The sequence below is a fragment of the Sebastes fasciatus genome, chromosome 4 (genome assembly GCF_043250625.1).
Source record: "Sebastes fasciatus isolate fSebFas1 chromosome 4, fSebFas1.pri, whole genome shotgun sequence".
Classification (NCBI taxonomy): domain Eukaryota; kingdom Metazoa; phylum Chordata; class Actinopteri; order Perciformes; family Sebastidae; genus Sebastes; species Sebastes fasciatus.
The window spans coordinates 23,769,576-23,794,173 of NC_133798.1; the positions used below are offsets into that span (position 1 = coordinate 23,769,576).

Here is a 24,598-nt window from a genome sequence, read left to right on the forward strand (position 1 = left end):
TGATTGAAAAGCATCATAAACCACCAAACAGAATACAGAAAGTTAGTGATTTCAGTTTTTTAGTGAACTCAGGCTGATTAATCCTCATATTAGACTATGATGTCTGAAGGTTGGCAAACATGCTGATCAACCATACTTCTCTATCATTGATCATGTTTATTGACTTGACTTTTCATCTATAAATGCGTCAAAATTCAAAATTTGACTGAAAAGAAAATCCTTGGAGATTGAGGAGTGGTGACCTCTGACCCCTACGGTGGGTAACGTCACAGAAGGCCTACTCATAAAATGCACTGACTTCACTGGTACCGAATCTCCCTCCAAACTAAATTGTAAAGCTGACGGCCCCTCAATATGATCTGATCAATACAATACAATACAACCTTAAAACGGCCGTTTTCTCGTTTTTCGTTTCTGAATCAAAAAATGAAAAACGAACCCAAACCGGGCCGTTTGTTTGTTTTTGCGAATTCCTTTTCTCATTATTCGTTTTGAATTGAAGAACGGAAGTCACGTGGGTTTTTCGTTTTTTCGTTTTAAACCACAAACGAAAAACGGAATCACGTGGTGCTCTGTTTGTTTTTTGTTTCCAAACGAAAAACGAAAAAAACAAATTAAAAAAACGATCCGATTTAGTTTCTTCAAGTTTCTTTCTGTCATTTTCTCTTCTGAATCGAGGAGCGGAGAACGGCAGTCACGTGACCAGGAAGTGAAGGCAAACATGTCAAAATAAAAGCCAAGAAGATAGTTTGGTCATATTATAAAAGTGTAACATTATTTAAGCACATGATCGAGGTAACAGTAGAAGATAAATAGGCTAAATAAATACATACTGTACCTAAAAAAGCCTAATTAATTATATATCCTAGACACCTACACTGTGCCAAAATCATGGAAATTCACAATAATTAGGCCTGTGCTAAAAAAGCCAGGCGCAAGTAAGTCAAATGATCTGTGGCCCATCGCAATAACCTCCATATTGTGTAAAACCATGGAACGAGTTCTTGCCAGCCACCTGACCAGCACAGTGGCTACTAAGCTAGATCTGCTCCAGTTCGCTTAAATAAGAGCAACAGAGGCCCAGACGACGCTGTGCTGACTGCTTAACACCGTCCACAAAACACCTTATGCATCCTAAAGGTTATGCCAGAGCTTTATTTGTGGATTTTAGCTCAGCTTTTAACTCAATGAAGACACATATTCTCCTGAAAAGGCTCCTTGATCTCAACATCAACACAGGGTTAGTTGTGTGGATCAGAGGGTCTGTGTCAGGGAGAACATGTCAGACAGGCTGCCCACAAGGCTGTGTTCTTTCCCCTGTGCTATTCTCTCTTTTTACTAATGAATTTATGACCAATGAGAAACATTTTAGACTGTTTAAGTATGTGGATGACATGGCCTTAGTTGGCCTTTTACAGGAAACAGGCCCACTAGGTGAAGCTGCCTATCTGGCCCACACTACAGCCCTTCAGACACGGTGTCACACTAGCCAGCTAGAAATCAATGTGGCTGAGAAGAAAGAATTTTTCATGTGCTGCACAAAACAACATTTGATCACAGAGCCAGTTTCACTTGATGGCCAACATGTTGAAACTGTGGAATACTTTAAATACCTCGGTACAGTCCTGGACACCCAGGTGAGCTTCTCTGAAAATACAGAGTATATCTTCAAGAGATGCTCACAGCGACTTTATCTTCTAAGGAAACTTAGTGGCCTCGGTGTCAGCCGGCAGATTTTAGAATTAGTGTACAAAACTATTGTTGAGAGGATTTTAACCTTTAACCTTCCTGCCTGGTACGGTCACCTACACTGTAGATAGAAGAATAAACTGTCTAGGATTGTGTCAATGGTAGGCAAAATAGGTGGTAAACCCCAAAAGCCCTTGACTCAACTTTTTACAGAAAGGACGAGGAAGAAAGCGAGGAGCATCCTGGCAGATAGCTCCCATCCTCTCTGCAGCCAGTCGGGAGGCGCTATAGAGCCCCTCTGGCAACTAAACATGTGTTTAAAAAGTCTTTCATCCCAAATGCCATCAATACTCTTAACTCAACACAGTGACTGAGCAGATCTGAGCCACAGACACTGACATGAACTGTTTTTAATGTGTAACATAACCTGTCTCTGTTTTTTACTAACTGCTGTCTGTTGTTTTCTGTGTTTTGTGAGCCGAAGAGAAAAATCCACCCTGGTGGACAATAAAGTTTGATTGTATTTGTGATGGTCACAGCCACACAGGGTAATATCATTCCGATTCACACTCTCTCATCTCATTAGTTTACTACCTACACAGGTTCATTTAATTTGCAGCCAACTATACCTTTACAATTAACATCACTTATTTGTGTTTAACCTTATATAGTTTAGATTCACACATTAACACTGTGAGGTTACACATATTATTATTTGTTATATTAATCATTTGTTTCTTTGTTTGAGTTGGCTGTTGGGGGAGCTGACTTCCTGGTGGAGATAGGGGCGTGTCTGAGGACTCAAACCAAGTGCTGCCATGAGGACTCAAACTGGGCCAAACCAAGTGCTGCAATGTTATGGGGGGGATTTGGTTGTAGTTAGTTCTGCTTGGTATTTAATTATATTTTGTGTCCATCTTGTTTACCCCTTTGTGTTCTATTTTGGTTTGGCTAAGCCCTATATATATCTGCCCTCATGGTTCATTGTGGAGGTTAGTTTTTGTTCAGTTAACATCTGGTTTAATAGTGGGAATAAGTATTGTTATATTACTTTAACCTCTTTTTTTGTTAGACCTAGGTATTCAATTATTGTTTAATAATGTTTTGTTATTTTTTGGCTGAATAAAAAGCCCAAATTATTTCAACAACTCCTGTTTCCTCGTTGCTTCACTGCTTGGTCCCTTACAGTATTGATCAGTTCATATTGAGGGGCCGTCAGCTTTACAATTTAGTTTGGAGGGAGATTCGGTACCAGTGAAGTCAGTGCATTTTATGAGTGGGCCTTCTGTGACGTTACCCACCGTAGGGGTCAGAGGTCACCACTCCTCAATCCCCAAGGATTTTCTTTTCAGTCAAATTTTAAATTTTGACGCATTTATATATGAAAAGTCAAGTCAATAAACATGATCAATGATAGATAAGTATGGTTGATCAGCATGTTTGCCAACCTTCAGACATCATAGTCTAATATGAGGATTAATCAGCCTGAGTTCTGAAGGAACCGGCCCTCTAACTCCAAGAGGTCAGGGCACAGTTACGTGTTGGTTAATCTTGTGTGACAAAGAGATTTTCCAAACAGACGGGTTAAAGCATAATAATACAATTTATTCCGAACAATTAATGTTGCATAAGTAAGATAACAGAGTTTACAGAATTCTGGATCCAATCAACGTGTCCCTGACAACATACAATGCATGGGTCAGTTCGCGAAGTCTGAACCCCGAGCTATCCCTGATCCAGCGTTTTTATGGTTTACACAATATCAATATTCATGAGCTTATGGCACGTGATGTTTTTGCTGCATATCTTCTTTTTTGTTTCTTCTTCTGACTCCATCCTCCCGTGACCTTGTGAAAAGAACAGAACATGCAGTCCCGTGTGCCTCCCCCCTGTCCTCGCCCTTGAGTAGTTCAAAGCCTCTCCAAATGCTGCCGGAGATTATTACAATGTGACTATATAGAAATCTACAGTCACCGAATCACCTCCTCAAGGAACAAAACAGTGCAACAACAACAACTGAACAGCCCAAAGTCCTTCATTCCTTCACCCTGAGTTATGCCCTTAGAAGCTAATAATTGAGAGACAGTTATTGAGCAATCATGAAACAATACAACAGTTTTCAGCTTCCCTTATAAGCAGGTTATTTCAGGTCATTGTAACCACTTTTGTACATAATAAATCCAACAGTTCACTAAAAAACTGAAATCACTAACTTTCTGTATTCTGTTTGGTGGTTTATGAGGCTTTTCAATAATTTCTAGTCTATTTGGTATAATATGTAATTTAGTTAATTTGTTCGACATCATGATAAGGCTGATTTTTCAACCAGTGGTTATGACATTAATGCCAGCTAGACAGAATAAAGCTCTGTCTGTCATGACAATAGAACTGTACTGAAAGCCTTTCCTTTACTCGGGTGACTCTTTACAGCCGTCTGAAGACAGCAGGTATCTGTTAAATCTACAGTATCTGGAGTGATGGAGTGGCCTTCAGTACAGTACTATTGTCATGACAGACAGAGCTTTATTCTGTCTAGTGAAGGAACTGGCCTTCTACCTCCAAGAGGTCAAGGCCCAGTTACGTGTTGGTTAATCTTGTGTGACAAAGAGAATTTCCAAACAGATGAGTTAAAGCATAATGATTCAATTTATTCCGAACAATCAATGTTGCATAAGTAAAATAAAAGAGTTTACAGATATCTGGATCCAATCAACGTGTCCCTGACAACATACAATGCATGGGTCAGTTCGCGAAGTCTGAACCCCGAGCTATCCCTGATCCAGCCTATTCATGGTTTACACAATAGTAATATTCATGAGATTATGGCACGTGATGTTTTTGCTGCATATCTTCTTCTTTGTTATCTCCTTCTGACTCCTTTCTCTCTTTGACCTTGCAAAAAGAACAGAACGTGCATCCTCCCTGTCCTCGCAAACACTTCATGCACAACAAATCCAACAATCAGGTTATTTCAGGTCATTGTAAGCACTTTTGTACATAATAAATCCAACACTACACAGATGCTCATTAGAAAGAGCACCAGTCCTTCCTCAGGCCACCTGGCAGTCCGTTTGGTGCTACGAGGGTGATGATGATCGGCATCCATGTCACTGTGATTATGTCAGACCGACCAGAGAGGCACTCAGATCCCACAGCTTCTTGGCAGCTTCGTCATCCAGACCCTGAGGGGCCGCCGTTTTAGGGGCGCAGTCGCTGCAATCAGTGCAAGAATTTAGTCTTAAACATGTGACTCGATACGTTACTACAGTGCTCATTTAGTCCAGAGAACAAGTTCAGATTCAGGATAAGAATGGGAATCACAAAGTAACTTACAATACACGGGTACTGAATATTTAATCCAAGATACTGATGATATATCAGATGATTCTGTGATGAGCAACATATTGACATATCTTCCTGTCTATTAAGAGGAAAATATACCACTGCATTGACTGCAAGCAAAGTGATTTTCCACCCAATAGGAATAAATTAATATTTTGTTTTTATTGGCCTCAAAAGCTCCAGATTCACTGAGTGGCCATTGATTTGTGGTAATTTAATTAATTGATATTTTGTTTGGGAATATGCACTGCTAAAGCACAATATCCATTGACCTGATAAGGGCCTTTAGTTGAGTCCAACTCTGAAAAGTGAAGCCAATGCAGAAGTGCCTTAAACTTGCATTCCTTCACATAGCCAGCAGGGGGTGACTCCTCTGGTTGCAAAAAGAAGTCTGACTCTGAGAAAATGAGCCTACTTCTCACTTGATTTATTACCTCAGTAAACATTGTAAACATGAGTTTATGGTCTCAATTGCTAGTTTCAAGTCTTCTTCAATACAGCATGATGTTCATTTAGTAAATTATGGTCCCATTTAGAGTCAAATAGATGATAAAGCAGGGGATGCTTTAGGGCGTGGCTACCTTGTAATTGACAGGTTGCTACCACGGCGGTCTGGGAGTTGTCTGTGTTTTCGTCGTAGAACTTTAACCCTTTCACAGTGTGTTTTCAGTTCATGAAAGTTAATTTTAACATTTTGGTCGCCTAAAAATGTCTTATTCAGCATTCAGTTGTACTTAGCTCCACCCTCTTGTGTCACTTCTGGTTGCAAATAACTAAGATGTAGATGGCAAAAAACTATGGTCTATGGTTGAGCCCTGTTTTATAACCTGATTTTGACACCCAGTCTCGAAAAAGATCCCTGTGCTAAAAATCTAGTTTTAATGTTGTGCCGATCATATTTTTTTATACAACAATATGAATATCAAATGACTACTGTGCTGTATGTATAATGTGAAAGGGGTCACTTGTAGGTGTCTCTGCAGTCCCTCTCAGCTCTAGGAAGCCTATTAATTTATTTTAGATAAATCTTTTTGGCTTTCTTGCCTGCAGCTATGCTTTCATCAACTTAGTTTCCACCTGCAGCAGGCAGCTGTCTTCTGCAAAAAAAAGCTCTGATAAGCACGCTGTATGCTACCTGGCCAGCACCAAATGACAAGTCAGCGACGAGCTGATGAACATTGTAGCGCATTTAGCAGCTTAAAAGCCAGATATTTCTGTCAGGAGTCAGTGGAGAGAAAAAAAAACATTCATCAGGTGGCCATGAATGTGAAACCAAAATGAATACTAATGTTACTCCGAGTCTGCTGGACGAATAGACAATTGTTTGCTATCACACTGTCAGCAATGGAGGTTAACAGTTCACTAATTTTTGCTCTGGGGCTCCCAAGAATCTCGATATACTAATATATTTTGATAGTGGCTGTCTCACCTCTAATAATGAAGCTACCGTCTACAGAGTTACAATGACTGACCTGTAATAGAGTCCACTCTTATCCTGCAGGCTTTCCTCCACAGCGCAGTAGATGGTGGTCTGAGCCCCTTCTGTAGGAGACTTGATGAGGAAACTGAGTGGTGTGTATACAACACTCTTCCACAGGGGTATTTTGGACCAGAAGTGACGGCCGAGCTCCGTCCGGATTATTCCAGGGTGAAGGCTGTATGTCGTTACTCCGCTACCTGCAAAATAACAAGACATAGGACATCATGTATCCACTTTATTCAGTTTATTAAACGCTGCATAGGTGTGAGCTATAAAAGGTTTAAATACCTTGCAGCCTGTTAGCCAGCTCCTTTGTAAACAGGACATTAGCTAGTTTACTTTGGAAATAGCTTTTCCAAGGGCGGTAATCTTTCTCCTGATGTATGTCATCAAAATAGATTTGACCTGTTGAGTGAAAGCAGTATTCACAGACGTGGTATTAAATATGAAATGACACACTAAAAAGACGACATTCCTGAGAGAGAATAAAAATCTACATCTCTTGAAGTGAAACAGAAAAAGATAAATTAACTGCACCTCTTTCATGAGCTAAACTGGAGACGTTGACGACGCGGCTCGGAGACGATTTCTTCAGGAGATCCAACAGACAGTTTGTCAAAAGGAAATGGCCCAGGTGGTTCACACCGAACTGCATTTCAAAGCCATCTTCAGTCTGCCATTTTGGACAGCTCATAATACCTAAAAGTAATAATAAAAGTCTCAAAGCTGTTGGATATATCACAGCAATCAGGGGTCAGAGGTGATCTGTACATTTACCTGCATTATTGATGAGAACATCCAGCCTCTCTTCGCTCGCCAGGATGTCTTTGGCTAGTTGTCGCACCGACTGTAGAGACGCCAAGTCCAACTTCTTGACAATAATGTTGTAATTTCCGGTCCTCCTCCTCACCTCTTCTGCAGCTTTATTGGCTCTGTCCATGTCTCTGCAGGCCAGAATGACTCTCGCGCCTGAAACACAGCAGCAAATCTTGTACGTTTCAAATGAAATTAGATATTTAAAGACTAGAATACGAAACCAGGATACATCACTAACCCCTTCCAGCCAGGTCAACAGCGGTCTCTTTGCCAATCCCAGTGTTGCCTCCGGTGATCAGGACGGTCTTTCCATCCAACGAGGCTTTGCTGCGACACACACCACCTGCAATCCATTTCTTCACACGAAGAAGTCCCACTCCTGTAACAAAGTCCACACAGTTAAATACCTCTCCGCTTTTCATAGATAACTGAGAAACCTGTTCACAGCACTGCAGCCTTTAAATGTAGCACCAAAATATCCTCAAATGTCAAAAGGTTTTAAATCCAAACTACCGGCAACTATTTTGTTATCATTTCAGTAATTTTTCAAGCAAAAATGCCAAATATTTGCTTGAAAAAAATGACTGAAGTTGGTTCCAGCCTTTCAAACAAATTAATTTTCTGCTTTTTAACACTGTAGAAAGGGTTTATAAAAACAAGCTATTTGAAGACGCCAATTGGGAAATCTCTCCGGGAAATCTTTTCAATATTTTTTGACATTTCATAGATTAAAGAATAAATTTCTTCCATTCTTGAAGCACATCTTTGTAAAATATTTTTACAAAAACTCTGAAGAGCGTCTGTTTTGTGTGCTCTAATAACTAGGTTTTGCCTGTTAGTATAATTCAGTTTTGGCTGTTTGGTTTGCATGTGTTTTGTTTGTCTTGAAGATCAATTTCTTAAGAGGACCACAAGGAAAACGTTCGCTTTATTGTGTTTTTGTCCTTGACTATTTAATTGTATGTCAGGACTGCAGTCGTGTATTTTTTTTTAAACATGTATTTATTGATTTTTAGATTTGTTAAATTTGAAAATTCCCAAAGATACATTAACAAAACGTAAAACAATCGCACTGATGTTATTATATTACTAATATTATTCACTGATACACTTATGTATGTACCTTGATTTTTGTCAAATCTCTGTCTATCCATCCATCCCTCTATGAAAATCATACTTTACATCATGTGACCATATAGACAACAATCAAGGCTTTAACCAAATCACTCATTTGTATAACTATAATGAAAGCCCACATTGTGGGCTAGTAAATGCAGTAATTACAGAAGAGCAAAGCAAAATAGGTACATGTCACATTATGTCTAAAAACACTTGGTTTGAATTTTAAATGAAGAATATTTGTTAGCACATTTGTTAGCAAGTTAACACTTGTTAGCACTAGACTATAAAAGCAAGTTGTTATTTCTTCCAGAAAATAATTACCTGTTGCTGTGACCACAGCAATAGTTTTAGGATAGTGGAAAACAAATGATCTTATGGCTGTGAAGGTCTGCATTGTCCTGCCAATCCTCCAGACTGTTTATATACTAGTGAATTAAACCTTTTCCTGTTTAAAGTCAGATCAGTGCCTCCCCAATGTATTTCTGTTTAACACGGTCCCTTTCTTTCGCTTTGAGCTACAAAAATGACCGCAAACCAACAAGAAGAAATGCCCTGAAAACAGCTACATAACACACAACCTTCCTCCAGGAAGTCCCGCCTACCGGCATCCTATGGAAGAATCCTATTGGTTCTTAATATTAAGTATCTTCTAACTTATATTTTCACGAAAGCTTTAGTCTTTTTGCTCTGTGCCTCAGACACCAAAAAAAGAAATAATAATAATACAAATGAATATAAATAATACAAATGAAAAACAACAGTTAAAAATTAAAATAAATTAAAAAGGGAAGTAAAATAATAAACAAAATTAAAAAAAATGCAATAAAATGAAATAGAAATATAACAGTAATTAGTTACACAAAAAAGAAATAATAATAATAATGATAATAATAATAATAACTATATTAATTAATTAATATAAATAATACAAATGTTACAGTCAGACAGTTAATTTTACAGTTACAAATTAAAATAAATTAAAAAGGGAAGTAAAATAATAAACAAAATTAAAATAAAATACAATAAAATGAAATAGATAATATGATATAATATAATAAATATGGTTACCATAACCACTGCGATCATTATCATTTTAATAATTAAAAATGTCTAAGATTGAGCAGAAGTGAACATAATTTTGTTAAAGAAGTAAAAGATAAAAAGTTGATTTTTAACATCTTTAAAGCATCAATTGATGTTGCTTTCCACATGTTGGACCCAGAACTACAGAACTCTTTTTTGGTACTTTGGTGCCAGGGACATATCTTTGTACCATGTAAAATAAAAAGTCAGGGGCAACGCATTCAGGCCTATACTATAATCTTAAAGTTGATCTACTCTATCTACCCATCACTCATTAATGACTTAGCTACAGTTCAATTTCCTCCATTTTATTATTAGTATGAATTTGAGTGCCCTCATTGTAAAGCATCCTTGGGTTTCTTGAAAGGTGCTATATAAGTCCAATTTATTAATATTATTATTATTATTATTATTATCCTAAAACTCACTGGAAGCCTGTGATGGTGATGATGTTTTAACAGTTGATGACTGCGTTGGATGATGATGTCTGAGCTCCAGGTTTCATGTTATACTGTCACAATACACACATTGTATTGCACATTGTTAGCTTGTGTTGGGGTTTAAGCATCATTATATGTTTTGTGTATTTAATTATGTTTTGAGTTGATCATGTTTGAGGGTCTGGGTATCATCGGATAATCCGTTTTTCCTTTGGAATTCAGAAAGGAAAAAACGTTTTTTTATTTTTTTGTTTTAAACCAAAAACGAGAAAACGGCCGTTTTCTGGTTTTTGGTTTCTGAATCAAAAAATGAAAAACGAACCCAAACCGGGCCGTTTGTTTGTTTTTGCGAATTCCTTTTCTCATTATTCGTTTTGAATTGAAGAACGGAAGTCACGTGGGTTTTTCGTTTTTTCGTTTTAAACCACAAACGAAAAACGGAATCACGTGGTGCTCTGTTTGTTTTTTGTTTCCAAACGAAAAACGAAAAAAACAAATTAAAAAAACGATCCGATTTAGTTTCTTCAAGTTTCTTTCTGTCATTTTCTCTTTTGAATCGAAGTGTTAATGATGATTTTTCAACCAGCGATTATGACATTAATGCCAGCTAGACAGAATAAAGCTCTGTCTGTCATGACAATACTGTACTGTACTGAAGGCCACTCCATCACTCCAGATACTGTAGATTTAACAGATACCTGCTGTCTTCAGACGGCTGTAAAGAGTCACCCGAGTAAAGGAAAGGCTTTCAGTACAGTTCTATTGTCATGACAGACAGAGCTTTATTCTGTCTAGCTGGCATTAATGTCATAACCACTGGTTGAAAAATCAGCCTTATCATGATGTCGAACAAATTAACTAAATTACATATTATACCAAATAGACTAGAAATTATTGAAAAGCCTCATAAACCACCAAACAGAATACAGAAAGTTAGTGATTTCAGTTTTTTAGTGAACTGTTGGATTTATTATGTACAAAAGTGCTTACAATGACCTGAAATAACCTGCTTATAAGGGAAGCTGAAAACTGTTGTATTGTTTCATGATTGCTCAATAACTGTCTCTCAATTATTAGCTGCATGGGACTGCATGTTCTGTTCTTTTCACAAGGTCACGGGAGGATGGAGTCAGAAGAAGAAACAAAAAAGAAGATATGCAGCAAAAACATCACGTGCCATAAGCTCATGAATATTGATATTGTGTAAACCATAAAAACGCTGGATCAGGGATAGCTCGGGGTTCAGACTTCGCGAACTGACCCATGCATTGTATGTTGTCAGGGACACGTTGATTGGATCCAGAATTCTGTAAACTCTGTTATCTTACTTATGCAACATTAATTGTTCGGAATAAATTGTATTATTATGCTTTAACCCGTCTGTTTGGAAAATCTCTTTGTCACACAAGATTAACCAACACGTAACTGTGCCCTGACCTGTTGGAGGTAGAGGGCCGGTTCCTTCAGAACTCAGGCTGATTAATCCTCATATTAGACTATGATGTCTGAAGGTTGGCAAACATGCTGATCAACCATACTTATCTATCATTGATCATGTTTATTGACTTGACTTTTCATCTATAAATGCGTCAAAATTGAAAATTTGACTGAAAAGAAAATCCTTGGGGATTGAGGAGTGGTGACCTCTGACCCCTACGGTGAGTAACGTCACAGAAGGCCCACTCATAAAATGCACTGACTTCACTGGTACCGAATCTCCCTCCAAACTAAATTGTAAAGCTGACGGCCCCTCAATATGAACTGATCAATACAATCAAACTTTATTGTCCACCAGGGTGGATTTTTCTCTTCGGCTCACAAAACACAGAAAACAACAGACAGCAGTTAGTAAAAAACAGAGACAGGTTATGTTACACATTAAAAACAGTTCATGTCAGTGTCTGTGGCTCAGATCTGCTCAGTCACTGTGTTGAGTTAAGAGTATTGATGGCATTTGGGATGAAAGACTTTTTAAACACATGTTTAGTTGCCAGAGGGGCTCTATAGCGCCTCCCGACTGGCTGCAGAGAGGATGGGAGCTATCTGCCAGGATGCTCCTCGCTTTCTTCCTCGTCCTTTCTGTAAAAAGTTGAGTCAAGGGCTTTTGGGGTTTACCACCTATTTTGCCTACCATTGACACAATCCTAGACAGTTTATTCTTCTATCTACAGTGTAGGTGACCGTACCAGGCAGGAAGGTTAAAGGTTAAAATCCTCTCAACAATAGTTTTGTACACTAATTCTAAAATCTGCCGGCTGACACCGAGGCCACTAAGTTTCCTTAGAAGATAAAGTCGCTGTGAGCATCTCTTGAAGATATACTCTGTATTTTCAGAGAAGCTCACCTGGGTGTCCAGGACTGTACCGAGGTATTTAAAGTATTCCACAGTTTCAACATGTTGGCCATCAAGTGAAACTGGCTCTGTGATCAAATGTTGTTTTGTGCAGCACATGAAAAATTCTTTCTTCTCAGCCACATTGATTTCTAGCTGGCTAGTGTGACACCGTGTCTGAAGGGCTGTAGTGTGGGCCAGATAGGCAGCTTCACCTAGTGGGCCTGTTTCCTGTAAAAGGCCAACTAAGGCCATGTCATCCACATACTTAAACAGTCTAAAATGTTTCTCATTGGTCATAAATTCATTAGTAAAAAGAGAGAATAGCACAGGGGAAAGAACACAGCCTTGTGGGCAGCCTGTCTGACATGTTCTCCCTGACACAGACCCTCTGATCCACACAACTAACCCTGTGTTGATGTTGAGATCAAGGAGCCTTTTCAGGAGAATATGTGTCTTCATTGAGTTAAAAGCTGAGCTAAAATCCACAAATAAAGCTCTGGCATAACCTTTAGGATGCATAAGGTGTTTTGTGGACGGTGTTAAGCAGTCAGCACAGCGTCGTCTGGGCCTCTGTTGCTCTTATTTAAGCGAACTGGAGCAGATCTAGCTTAGTAGCCACTGTGCTGGTCAGGTGGCTGGCAAGAACTCGTTCCATGGTTTTACACAATATGGAGGTTATTGCGATGGGCCACAGATCATTTGACTTACTTGCGCCTGGCTTTTTTAGCACAGGCCTAATTATTGTGAATTTCCATGATTTTGGCACAGTGTAGGTGTCTAGGATATATAATTAATTAGGCTTTTTTAGGTACAGTATGTATTTATTTAGCCTATTTATCTTCTACTGTTACCTCGATCATGTGCTTAAATAATGTTACACTTTTATAATATGACCAAACTATCTTCTTGGCTTTTATTTTGACATGTTTGCCTTCACTTCCTGGTCACGTGACTGCCGTTCTCCGCTCCTCGATTCAGAAGAGAAAATGACAGAAAGAAACTTGAAGAAACTAAATCGGATCGTTTTTTTAATTTGTTTTTTTCGTTTTTCGTTTGGAAACAAAAAACAAACAGAGCACCACGTGATTCCGTTTTTCGTTTGTGGTTTAAAACGAAAAAACGAAAAACCCACGTGACTTCCGTTCTTCAATTCAAAACGAATAATGAGAAAAGGAATTCGCAAAAACAAACAAACGGCCCGGTTTGGGTTCTTTTTTCATTTTTTGATTCAGAAACGAAAAACGAGAAAACGGCCGTTTTCTGGTTTTTGGTTTAAAACGAAAAAATAAAAAAAAGTTTTTTCCTTTCTGAATTCCAAAGGAAAAACGGAATATCCGATGATACCCAGACCCCGGTTGGTCTGGGTATCATCGGATTTTTGCGAATTCCTTTTCTCATTATTCGTTTTGAATTGAAAAACGGAATCACGTGGTGCTCTGTTTGTTTTTTGTTTCCAAACGAAAAACGAAAAAAAAAAATTAAAAAAACGATCCGATTTAGTTTCTTCAAGTTTCTTTCTGTCATTTTCTCTTTTGAATCGAGGAGCGGAGAACGGCAGTCACGTGACCAGGAAGTGAAGGCAAACATGTCAAAATAAAAGCCAAGAAGATAGTTTGGTCATTCTATAAAAGTGTAACATTATTTAAGCTCAGAATCTAGGTAACAGTAGAAGATAGATAGGCTAAATAAATACACAAATAAATACATACATAGATATTTTTTTGTTTTGTTCTTTTCATTAACACATGAATGTCTTTTATCCAAAAAGTGTGTGATAAATTACAGGGAGGGTCTCTACAGATGTTATACAGAACTCTCACATAATTGACACTTTTCTCTCTCACACTCTTACTATGGGCTGTTTCTTTATGTCGGCAGGTGAGAAGCACTATGTGGCTACTCCTTTCAACACACCTGACACTTCCACCTGATCATTTTACTCCATTAGGAAGGCTGTAGCCGAGTAGTTCTACATCATGATAATGCTAATTTTTCAACAAGCGATTATGACATTAATGCCAGCTAGTGTTGGATTTATTATGTACAAAAGTGCTTACAATGACCTGAAATAACCTGATTGTTGGATTTGTTGTGCATGAAGTGTTTGCGAGGACAGGGAGGAGGCACGTTCTGTTCTTTTTGCAAGGTCAAAGAGAGAAAGGAGTCAGAAGGAGAAACAAAGAAGAAGATATGCAGCAAAAACATCACGTGCCATAATCTCATGAATATTACTATTGTGTAAACCATGAATAGGCTGGATCAGGGATAGCTCGGGGTTCAGACTTCGCGAACTGACCCATGCATTGTATGTTGTCAGGGACACGTTGATTGGATCCAGATATCTGTAAACTCTTTTATTTTACTTATGCAACATTGATTGTTCGGAATAAATTGAATCATTATGCTTTAACTCATCTGTTTGGAAATTCTCTTTGTCACACAAGATTAACCAACACGTAACTGGGCCTTGACCTCTTGGAGGTAGAAGGCCAGTTCCTTCACTAGACAGAATAAAGCTCTGTCTGTCATGACAATAGTACTGTACTGAAGGCCACTTCATCACTCCAGATACTGTAGATTTAACAGATACCTGCTGTCTTCAGACGGCTGTAAAGAGTCACCCGAGTAAAGGAAAGGCTTTCAGTACAGTTCTATTGTCATGACAGACAGAGCTTTATTCTGTCTAGCTGGCATTAATGTCATAACCACTGGTTGAAAAATCAGTCTTATCATGATGTCGAACAAATTAACTAAATTACATATACTACCAAATAGACTAGAAATGATTGAAAAGCATCATAAACCACCAAACAGAATACAGAAAGTTAGTGATTTCAGTTTTTTAGTGAACTCAGGCTGATTAATCCTCATATTAGACTATGATGTCTGAAGGTTGGCAAACATGCTGATCAACCATACTTCTCTATCATTGATCATGTTTATTGACTTGACTTTTCATCTATAAATGCGTCAAAATTCAAAATTTGACTGAAAAGAAAATCCTTGGAGATTGAGGAGTGGTGACCTCTGACCCCTACGGTGGGTAACGTCACAGAAGGCCTACTCATAAAATGCACTGACTTCACTGGTACCGAATCTCCCTCCAAACTAAATTGTAAAGCTGACGGCCCCTCAATATGATCTGATCAATACAATACAATACAACCTTAAAACGGCCGTTTTCTCGTTTTTCGTTTCTGAATCAAAAAATGAAAAACGAACCCAAACCGGGCCGTTTGTTTGTTTTTGCGAATTCCTTTTCTCATTATTCGTTTTGAATTGAAGAACGGAAGTCACGTGGGTTTTTCGTTTTTTCGTTTTAAACCACAAACGAAAAACGGAATCACGTGGTGCTCTGTTTGTTTTTTGTTTCCAAACGAAAAACGAAAAAAACAAATTAAAAAAACGATCCGATTTAGTTTCTTCAAGTTTCTTTCTGTCATTTTCTCTTCTGAATCGAGGAGCGGAGAACGGCAGTCACGTGACCAGGAAGTGAAGGCAAACATGTCAAAATAAAAGCCAAGAAGATAGTTTGGTCATATTATAAAAGTGTAACATTATTTAAGCACATGATCGAGGTAACAGTAGAAGATAAATAGGCTAAATAAATACATACTGTACCTAAAAAAGCCTAATTAATTATATATCCTAGACACCTACACTGTGCCAAAATCATGGAAATTCACAATAATTAGGCCTGTGCTAAAAAAGCCAGGCGCAAGTAAGTCAAATGATCTGTGGCCCATCGCAATAACCTCCATATTGTGTAAAACCATGGAACGAGTTCTTGCCAGCCACCTGACCAGCACAGTGGCTACTAAGCTAGATCTGCTCCAGTTCGCTTAAATAAGAGCAACAGAGGCCCAGACGACGCTGTGCTGACTGCTTAACACCGTCCACAAAACACCTTATGCATCCTAAAGGTTATGCCAGAGCTTTATTTGTGGATTTTAGCTCAGCTTTTAACTCAATGAAGACACATATTCTCCTGAAAAGGCTCCTTGATCTCAACATCAACACAGGGTTAGTTGTGTGGATCAGAGGGTCTGTGTCAGGGAGAACATGTCAGACAGGCTGCCCACAAGGCTGTGTTCTTTCCCCTGTGCTATTCTCTCTTTTTACTAATGAATTTATGACCAATGAGAAACATTTTAGACTGTTTAAGTATGTGGATGACATGGCCTTAGTTGGCCTTTTACAGGAAACAGGCCCACTAGGTGAAGCTGCCTATCTGGCCCACACTACAGCCCTTCAGACACGGTGTCACACTAGCCAGCTAGAAATCAATGTGGCTGAGAAGAAAGAATTTTTCATGTGCTGCACAAAACAACATTTGATCACAGAGCCAGTTTCACTTGATGGCCAACATGTTGAAACTGTGGAATACTTTAAATACCTCGGTACAGTCCTGGACACCCAGGTGAGCTTCTCTGAAAATACAGAGTATATCTTCAAGAGATGCTCACAGCGACTTTATCTTCTAAGGAAACTTAGTGGCCTCGGTGTCAGCCGGCAGATTTTAGAATTAGTGTACAAAACTATTGTTGAGAGGATTTTAACCTTTAACCTTCCTGCCTGGTACGGTCACCTACACTGTAGATAGAAGAATAAACTGTCTAGGATTGTGTCAATGGTAGGCAAAATAGGTGGTAAACCCCAAAAGCCCTTGACTCAACTTTTTACAGAAAGGACGAGGAAGAAAGCGAGGAGCATCCTGGCAGATAGCTCCCATCCTCTCTGCAGCCAGTCGGGAGGCGCTATAGAGCCCCTCTGGCAACTAAACATGTGTTTAAAAAGTCTTTCATCCCAAATGCCATCAATACTCTTAACTCAACACAGTGACTGAGCAGATCTGAGCCACAGACACTGACATGAACTGTTTTTAATGTGTAACATAACCTGTCTCTGTTTTTTACTAACTGCTGTCTGTTGTTTTCTGTGTTTTGTGAGCCGAAGAGAAAAATCCACCCTGGTGGACAATAAAGTTTGATTGTATTTGTGATGGTCACAGCCACACAGGGTAATATCATTCCGATTCACACTCTCTCATCTCATTAGTTTACTACCTACACAGGTTCATTTAATTTGCAGCCAACTATACCTTTACAATTAACATCACTTATTTGTGTTTAACCTTATATAGTTTAGATTCACACATTAACACTGTGAGGTTACACATATTATTATTTGTTATATTAATCATTTGTTTCTTTGTTTGAGTTGGCTGTTGGGGGAGCTGACTTCCTGGTGGAGATAGGGGCGTGTCTGAGGACTCAAACCAAGTGCTGCCATGAGGACTCAAACTGGGCCAAACCAAGTGCTGCAATGTTATGGGGGGGATTTGGTTGTAGTTAGTTCTGCTTGGTATTTAATTATATTTTGTGTCCATCTTGTTTACCCCTTTGTGTTCTATTTTGGTTTGGCTAAGCCCTATATATATCTGCCCTCATGGTTCATTGTGGAGGTTAGTTTTTGTTCAGTTAACATCTGGTTTAATAGTGGGAATAAGTATTGTTATATTACTTTAACCTCTTTTTTTGTTAGACCTAGGTATTCAATTATTGTTTAATAATGTTTTGTTATTTTTTGGCTGAATAAAAAGCCCAAATTATTTCAACAACTCCTGTTTCCTCGTTGCTTCACTGCTTGGTCCCTTACAGTATTGATCAGTTCATATTGAGGGGCCGTCAGCTTTACAATTTAGTTTGGAGGGAGATTCGGTACCAGTGAAGTCAGTGCATTTTATGAGTGGGCCTTCTGTGACGTTACCCACCGTAGGGGTCAGAGGTCACCACTCCTCAATCCCCAAGGATTTTCTTTTCAGTCAAATTTTAAATTTTGACGCATTTATATATGAAAAGTCAAGTCAATAAACATGATCAATGATAGATAAGTATGGTTGATCAGCATGTTTGCCAACCTTCAGACATCATAGTCTAATATGAGGATTAATCAGCCTGAGTTCTGAAGGAACCGGCCCTCTAACTCCAAGAGGTCAGGGCACAGTTACGTGTTGGTTAATCTTGTGTGACAAAGAGATTTTCCAAACAGACGGGTTAAAGCATAATAATACAATTTATTCCGAACAATTAATGTTGCATAAGTAAGATAACAGAGTTTACAGAATTCTGGATCCAATCAACGTGTCCCTGACAACATACAATGCATGGGTCAGTTCGCGAAGTCTGAACCCCGAGCTATCCCTGATCCAGCGTTTTTATGGTTTACACAATATCAATATTCATGAGCTTATGGCACGTGATGTTTTTGCTGCATATCTTCTTTTTTGTTTCTTCTTCTGACTCCATCCTCCCGTGACCTTGTGAAAAGAACAGAACATGCAGTCCCGTGTGCCTCCCCCCTGTCCTCGCCCTTGAGTAGTTCAAAGCCTCTCCAAATGCTGCCGGAGATTATTACAATGTGACTATATAGAAATCTACAGTCACCGAATCACCTCCTCAAGGAACAAAACAGTGCAACAACAACAACTGAACAGCCCAAAGTCCTTCATTCCTTCACCCTGAGTTATGCCCTTAGAAGCTAATAATTGAGAGACAGTTATTGAGCAATCATGAAACAATACAACAGTTTTCAGCTTCCCTTATAAGCAGGTTATTTCAGGTCATTGTAACCACTTTTGTACATAATAAATCCAACAGTTCACTAAAAAACTGAAATCACTAACTTTCTGTATTCTGTTTGGTGGTTTATGAGGCTTTTCAATAATTTCTAGTCTATTTGGTATAATATGTAATTTAGTTAATTTGTTCGACATCATGATAAGGCTGATTTTTCAACCAGTGGTTATGACATTAATGCCAGCTAGACAGAATAAAGCTCTGTCTGTCATGACAATAGAACTGTACTGAAAGCCTTTCCTTTACTCGGGTGACTCTTTACAGCCGTCTGAAGACAGCAGGTATCTGTTAAATCTACAGTATCTGGAGTGATGGAGTGGCCTTCAGTACAGTACTATTGTCATGACAGACAGAGCTTTATTCTGTCTAGTGAAGGAACTGGCCTTCTACCTCCAAGAGGTCAAGGCCCAGTTACGTGTTGGTTAATCTTGTGTGACAAAGAGAATTTCCAAACAGATGAGTTAAAGCATAATGATTCAATTTATTCCGAACAATCAATGTTGCATAAGTAAAATAAAAGAGTTTACAGATATCTGGATCCAATCAACGTGTCCCTGACAACATACAGTGCATGGGTCAGTTCGCGAAGTCTGAACCCCGAGCTATCCCTGATCCAGCCTATTCATGGTTTACACAATAGTAATATTCATGAGATTATGGCACGTGATGTTTTTGCTGCATATCTTCTTCTTTGTTATCTCCTTCTGACTCCTTTCTCTCTTTGACCTTGCAAAAAGAACAGAACGTGCATCCTCCCTGTCCTCGCAAACACTTCATGCACAACAAATCCAACAATCAGGTTATTTCAGGTCATTGTAAGCACTTTTGTACATAATAAATCCAACACTACACAGATGCTCATTAGAAAGAGCACCAGTCCTTCCTCAGGCCACCTGGCAGTCCGTTTGGTGCTACGAGGGTGATGATGATCGGCATCCATGTCACTGTGATTATGTCAGACCGACCAGAGAGGCACTCAGATCCCACAGCTTCTTGGCAGCTTCGTCATCCAGACCCTGAGGGGCCGCCGTTTTAGGGGCGCAGTCGCTGCAATCAGTGCAAGAATTTAGTCTTAAACATGTGACTCGATACGTTACTACAGTGCTCATTTAGTCCAGAGAACAAGTTCAGATTCAGGATAAGAATGGGAATCACAAAGTAACTTACAATACACGGGTACTGAATATTTAATCCAAGATACTGATGATATATCAGATGATTCTGTGATGAGCAACATATTGACATATCTTCCTGTCTATTAAGAGGAAAATATACCACTGCATTGACTGCAAGCAAAGTGATTTTCCACCCAATAGGAATAAATTAATATTTTGTTTTTATTGGCCTCAAAAGCTCCAGATTCACTGAGTGGCCATTGATTTGTGGTAATTTAATTAATTGATATTTTGTTTGGGAATATGCACTGCTAAAGCACAATATCCATTGACCTGATAAGGGCCTTTAGTTGAGTCCAACTCTGAAAAGTGAAGCCAATGCAGAAGTGCCTTAAACTTGCATTCCTTCACATAGCCAGCAGGGGGTGACTCCTCTGGTTGCAAAAAGAAGTCTGACTCTGAGAAAATGAGCCTACTTCTCACTTGATTTATTACCTCAGTAAACATTGTAAACATGAGTTTATGGTCTCAATTGCTAGTTTCAAGTCTTCTTCAATACAGCATGATGTTCATTTAGTAAATTATGGTCCCATTTAGAGTCAAATAGATGATAAAGCAGGGGATGCTTTAGGGCGTGGCTACCTTGTAATTGACAGGTTGCTACCACGGCGGTCTGGGAGTTGTCTGTGTTTTCGTCGTAGAACTTTAACCCTTTCACAGTGTGTTTTCAGTTCATGAAAGTTAATTTTAACATTTTGGTCGCCTAAAAATGTCTTATTCAGCATTCAGTTGTACTTAGCTCCACCCTCTTGTGTCACTTCTGGTTGCAAATAACTAAGATGTAGATGGCAAAAAACTATGGTCTATGGTTGAGCCCTGTTTTATAACCTGATTTTGACACCCAGTCTCGAAAAAGATCCCTGTGCTAAAAATCTAGTTTTAATGTTGTGCCGATCATATTTTTTTATACAACAATATGAATATCAAATGACTACTGTGCTGTATGTATAATGTGAAAGGGGTCACTTGTAGGTGTCTCTGCAGTCCCTCTCAGCTCTAGGAAGCCTATTAATTTATTTTAGATAAATCTTTTTGGCTTTCTTGCCTGCAGCTATGCTTTCATCAACTTAGTTTCCACCTGCAGCAGGCAGCTGTCTTCTGCAAAAAAAAGCTCTGATAAGCACGCTGTATGCTACCTGGCCAGCACCAAATGACAAGTCAGCGACGAGCTGATGAACATTGTAGCGCATTTAGCAGCTTAAAAGCCAGATATTTCTGTCAGGAGTCAGTGGAGAGAAAAAAAAACATTCATCAGGTGGCCATGAATGTGAAACCAAAATGAATACTAATGTTACTCCGAGTCTGCTGGACGAATAGACAATTGTTTGCTATCACACTGTCAGCAATGGAGGTTAACAGTTCACTAATTTTTGCTCTGGGGCTCCCAAGAATCTCGATATACTAATATATTTTGATAGTGGCTGTCTCACCTCTAATAATGAAGCTACCGTCTACAGAGTTACAATGACTGACCTGTAATAGAGTCCACTCTTATCCTGCAGGCTTTCCTCCACAGCGCAGTAGATGGTGGTCTGAGCCCCTTCTGTAGGAGACTTGATGAGGAAACTGAGTGGTGTGTATACAACACTCTTCCACAGGGGTATTTTGGACCAGAAGTGACGGCCGAGCTCCGTCCGGATTATTCCAGGGTGAAGGCTGTATGTCGTTACTCCGCTACCTGCAAAATAACAAGACATAGGACATCATGTATCCACTTTATTCAGTTTATTAAACGCTGCATAGGTGTGAGCTATAAAAGGTTTAAATACCTTGCAGCCTGTTAGCCAGCTCCTTTGTAAACAGGACATTAGCTAGTTTACTTTGGAAATAGCTTTTCCAAGGGCGGTAATCTTTCTCCTGATGTATGTCATCAAAATAGATTTGACCTGTTGAGTGAAAGCAGTATTCACAGACGTGGTATTAAATATGAAATGACACACTAAAAAGACGACATTCCTGAGAGAGAATAAAAATCTACATCTCTTGAAGTGAAACAGAAAAAGATAAATTAACTGCACCTCTTTCATGAGCTAAACTGGAGACGTTGACGACGCGGCTCGGAGACGATTTCTTCAGGAGATCCAACAGACAGTTTGTCAAAAGGAAATGGCCCAGGTGGTTCACACCGAACTGCATTTCAAAGCCATCTTCAGTCTGCCATTTTGGACAGCTCATAATACCTAAAAGTAATAATAAAAGTCTCAAAGCTGTTGGATATATCACAGCAATCAGGGGTCAGAGGTGATCTGTACATTTACCTGCATTATTGATGAGAACATCCAGCCTCTCTTCGCTCGCCAGGATGTCTTTGGCTAGTTGTCGCACCGACTGTAGAGACGCCAAGTCCAACTTCTTGACAATAATGTTGTAATTTCCGGTCCTCCTCCTCACCTCTTCTGCAGCTTTATTGGCTCTGTCCATGTCTCTGCAGGCCAGAATGACTCTCGCGCCTGAAACACAGCAGCAAATCTTGTACATTTCAAATGAAATTAGATATTTAAAGACTAGAATACGAAACCAGGATACATCACTAACCCCTTCCAGCCAGGTCAACAGCGGTCTCTTTGCCAATCCCAGTGTTGCCTCCGGTGATCAGGACGGTCTTTCCATCCAACGAGGCTTTGCTGCGACACACACCACCTGCAATCCATTTCTTCACACGAAGAAGTCCCACTCCTGTAACAAAGTCCACACAGTTAAATACCTCTCCGCTTTTCATAGATAACTGAGAAACCTGTTCACAGCACTGCAGCCTTTAAATGTAGCACCAAAATATCCTCAAATGTCAAAAGGTTTTAAATCCAAACTACCGGCAACTATTTTGTTATCATTTCAGTAATTTTTCAAGCAAAAATGCCAAATATTTGCTTGAAAAAAATGACTGAAGTTGGTTCCAGCCTTTCAAACAAATTAATTTTCTGCTTTTTAACACTGTAGAAAGGGTTTATAAAAACAAGCTATTTGAAGACGCCAATTGGGAAATCTCTCCGGGAAATCTTTTCAATATTTTTTGACATTTCATAGATTAAAGAATAAATTTCTTCCATTCTTGAAGCACATCTTTGTAAAATATTTTTACAAAAACTCTGAAGAGCGTCTGTTTTGTGTGCTCTAATAACTAGGTTTTGCCTGTTAGTATAATTCAGTTTTGGCTGTTTGGTTTGCATGTGTTTTGTTTGTCTTGAAGATCAATTTCTTAAGAGGACCACAAGGAAAACGTTCGCTTTATTGTGTTTTTGTCCTTGACTATTTAATTGTATGTCAGGACTGCAGTCGTGTATTTTTTTTTAAACATGTATTTATTGATTTTTAGATTTGTTAAATTTGAAAATTCCCAAAGATACATTAACAAAACGTAAAACAATCGCACTGATGTTATTATATTACTAATATTATTCACTGATACACTTATGTATGTACCTTGATTTTTGTCAAATCTCTGTCTATCCATCCATCCCTCTATGAAAATCATACTTTACATCATGTGACCATATAGACAACAATCAAGGCTTTAACCAAATCACTCATTTGTATAACTATAATGAAAGCCCACATTGTGGGCTAGTAAATGCAGTAATTACAGAAGAGCAAAGCAAAATAGGTACATGTCACATTATGTCTAAAAACACTTGGTTTGAATTTTAAATGAAGAATATTTGTTAGCACATTTGTTAGCAAGTTAACACTTGTTAGCACTAGACTATAAAAGCAAGTTGTTATTTCTTCCAGAAAATAATTACCTGTTGCTGTGACCACAGCAATAGTTTTAGGATAGTGGAAAACAAATGATATTATGGCTTTGAAGGTCTGCATTGTCCTGCCAATCCTCCAGACTGTTTATATACTAGTGAATTAAACCTTTTCCTGTTTAAAGTCAGATCAGTGCCTCCCCAATGTATTTCTGTTTAACACGGTCCCTTTCTTTCGCTTTGAGCTACAAAAATGACCGCAAACCAACAAGAAGAAATGCCCTGAAAACAGCTACATAACACACAACCTTCCTCCAGGAAGTCCCGCCTACCGGCATCCTATGGAAGAATCCTATTGGTTCTTAATATTAAGTATCTTCTAACTTATATTTTCACGAAAGCTTTAGTCTTTTTGCTCTGTGCCTCAGACACCAAAAAAAGAAATAATAATAATACAAATGAATATAAATAATACAAATGAAAAACAACAGTTAAAAATTAAAATAAATTAAAAAGGGAAGTAAAATAATAAACAAAATTAAAAAAAATGCAATAAAATGAAATAGAAATATAACAGTAATTAGTTACACAAAAAAGAAATAATAATAATAATGATAATAATAATAATAACTATATTAATTAATTAATATAAATAATACAAATGTTACAGTCAGACAGTTAATTTTACAGTTACAAATTAAAATAAATTAAAAAGGGAAGTAAAATAATAAACAAAATTAAAATAAAATACAATAAAATGAAATAGATAATATGATATAATATAATAAA

The 24,598-nt window shown here is 38.4% G+C and overlaps 2 protein-coding genes across 2 annotated transcripts; both read right to left on the reverse strand.

The window, feature by feature from the left end:
* Nucleotides 1–4,552: 4,552 nt before the first annotated feature.
* On the reverse strand, nt 4,553–9,005 carry LOC141766286 (retinol dehydrogenase 13-like). The gene is made up of 7 exons (XM_074632987.1): nt 8,771–9,005; nt 7,566–7,706; nt 7,289–7,480; nt 7,049–7,210; nt 6,800–6,916; nt 6,504–6,708; nt 4,553–4,902 (listed from the first exon to the last, which is right to left on the reverse strand). Exons 1-7 carry the CDS (start codon nt 8,841–8,843, stop codon nt 4,806–4,808), a joined length of 987 nt encoding a protein of 328 aa, XP_074489088.1. The 5' UTR covers nt 8,844–9,005; the 3' UTR covers nt 4,553–4,805.
* Nucleotides 9,006–19,306: 10,301 nt separating this feature from the next.
* LOC141766287 (retinol dehydrogenase 13-like) lies at nt 19,307–24,095 on the reverse strand. Its single transcript, XM_074632988.1, has 7 exons — nt 23,861–24,095; nt 22,656–22,796; nt 22,379–22,570; nt 22,139–22,300; nt 21,890–22,006; nt 21,594–21,798; nt 19,307–19,992 (listed from the first exon to the last, which is right to left on the reverse strand). Exons 1-7 carry the CDS (start codon nt 23,931–23,933, stop codon nt 19,896–19,898), a joined length of 987 nt encoding a protein of 328 aa, XP_074489089.1. The 5' UTR covers nt 23,934–24,095; the 3' UTR covers nt 19,307–19,895.
* Between the last annotated feature and the right edge of the window lie 503 nt (nt 24,096–24,598).

Bases quoted from the DNA above. Each gene is read 5' to 3' on its own strand.
- LOC141766287 (XM_074632988.1), bottom strand. From the start codon at position 23,933: ATGCAGACCTTCAAAGCCATAATATCATTTGTTTTCCACTATCCTAAA. The intron at 22,571-22,655 runs GTTAGTGATGTA...GCTGTGTTTCAG, and splicing joins TGTTGACCTGGCTGGAAGGG to GCGCGAGAGTCATTCTGGCC. The intron at 21,799-21,889 runs GTATTTAAACCT...GTTATTTTGCAG, and splicing joins GCTGGCTAACAGGCTGCAAG to GTAGCGGAGTAACGACATAC.
- LOC141766286 (XM_074632987.1), bottom strand. From the start codon at position 8,843: ATGCAGACCTTCACAGCCATAAGATCATTTGTTTTCCACTATCCTAAA. The intron at 7,481-7,565 runs GTTAGTGATGTA...GCTGTGTTTCAG, and splicing joins TGTTGACCTGGCTGGAAGGG to GCGCGAGAGTCATTCTGGCC. The intron at 4,903-6,503 runs GTCAGTCATTGT...CACTGATTGCAG, and splicing joins AAGAGTGGACTCTATTACAG to CGACTGCGCCCCTAAAACGG.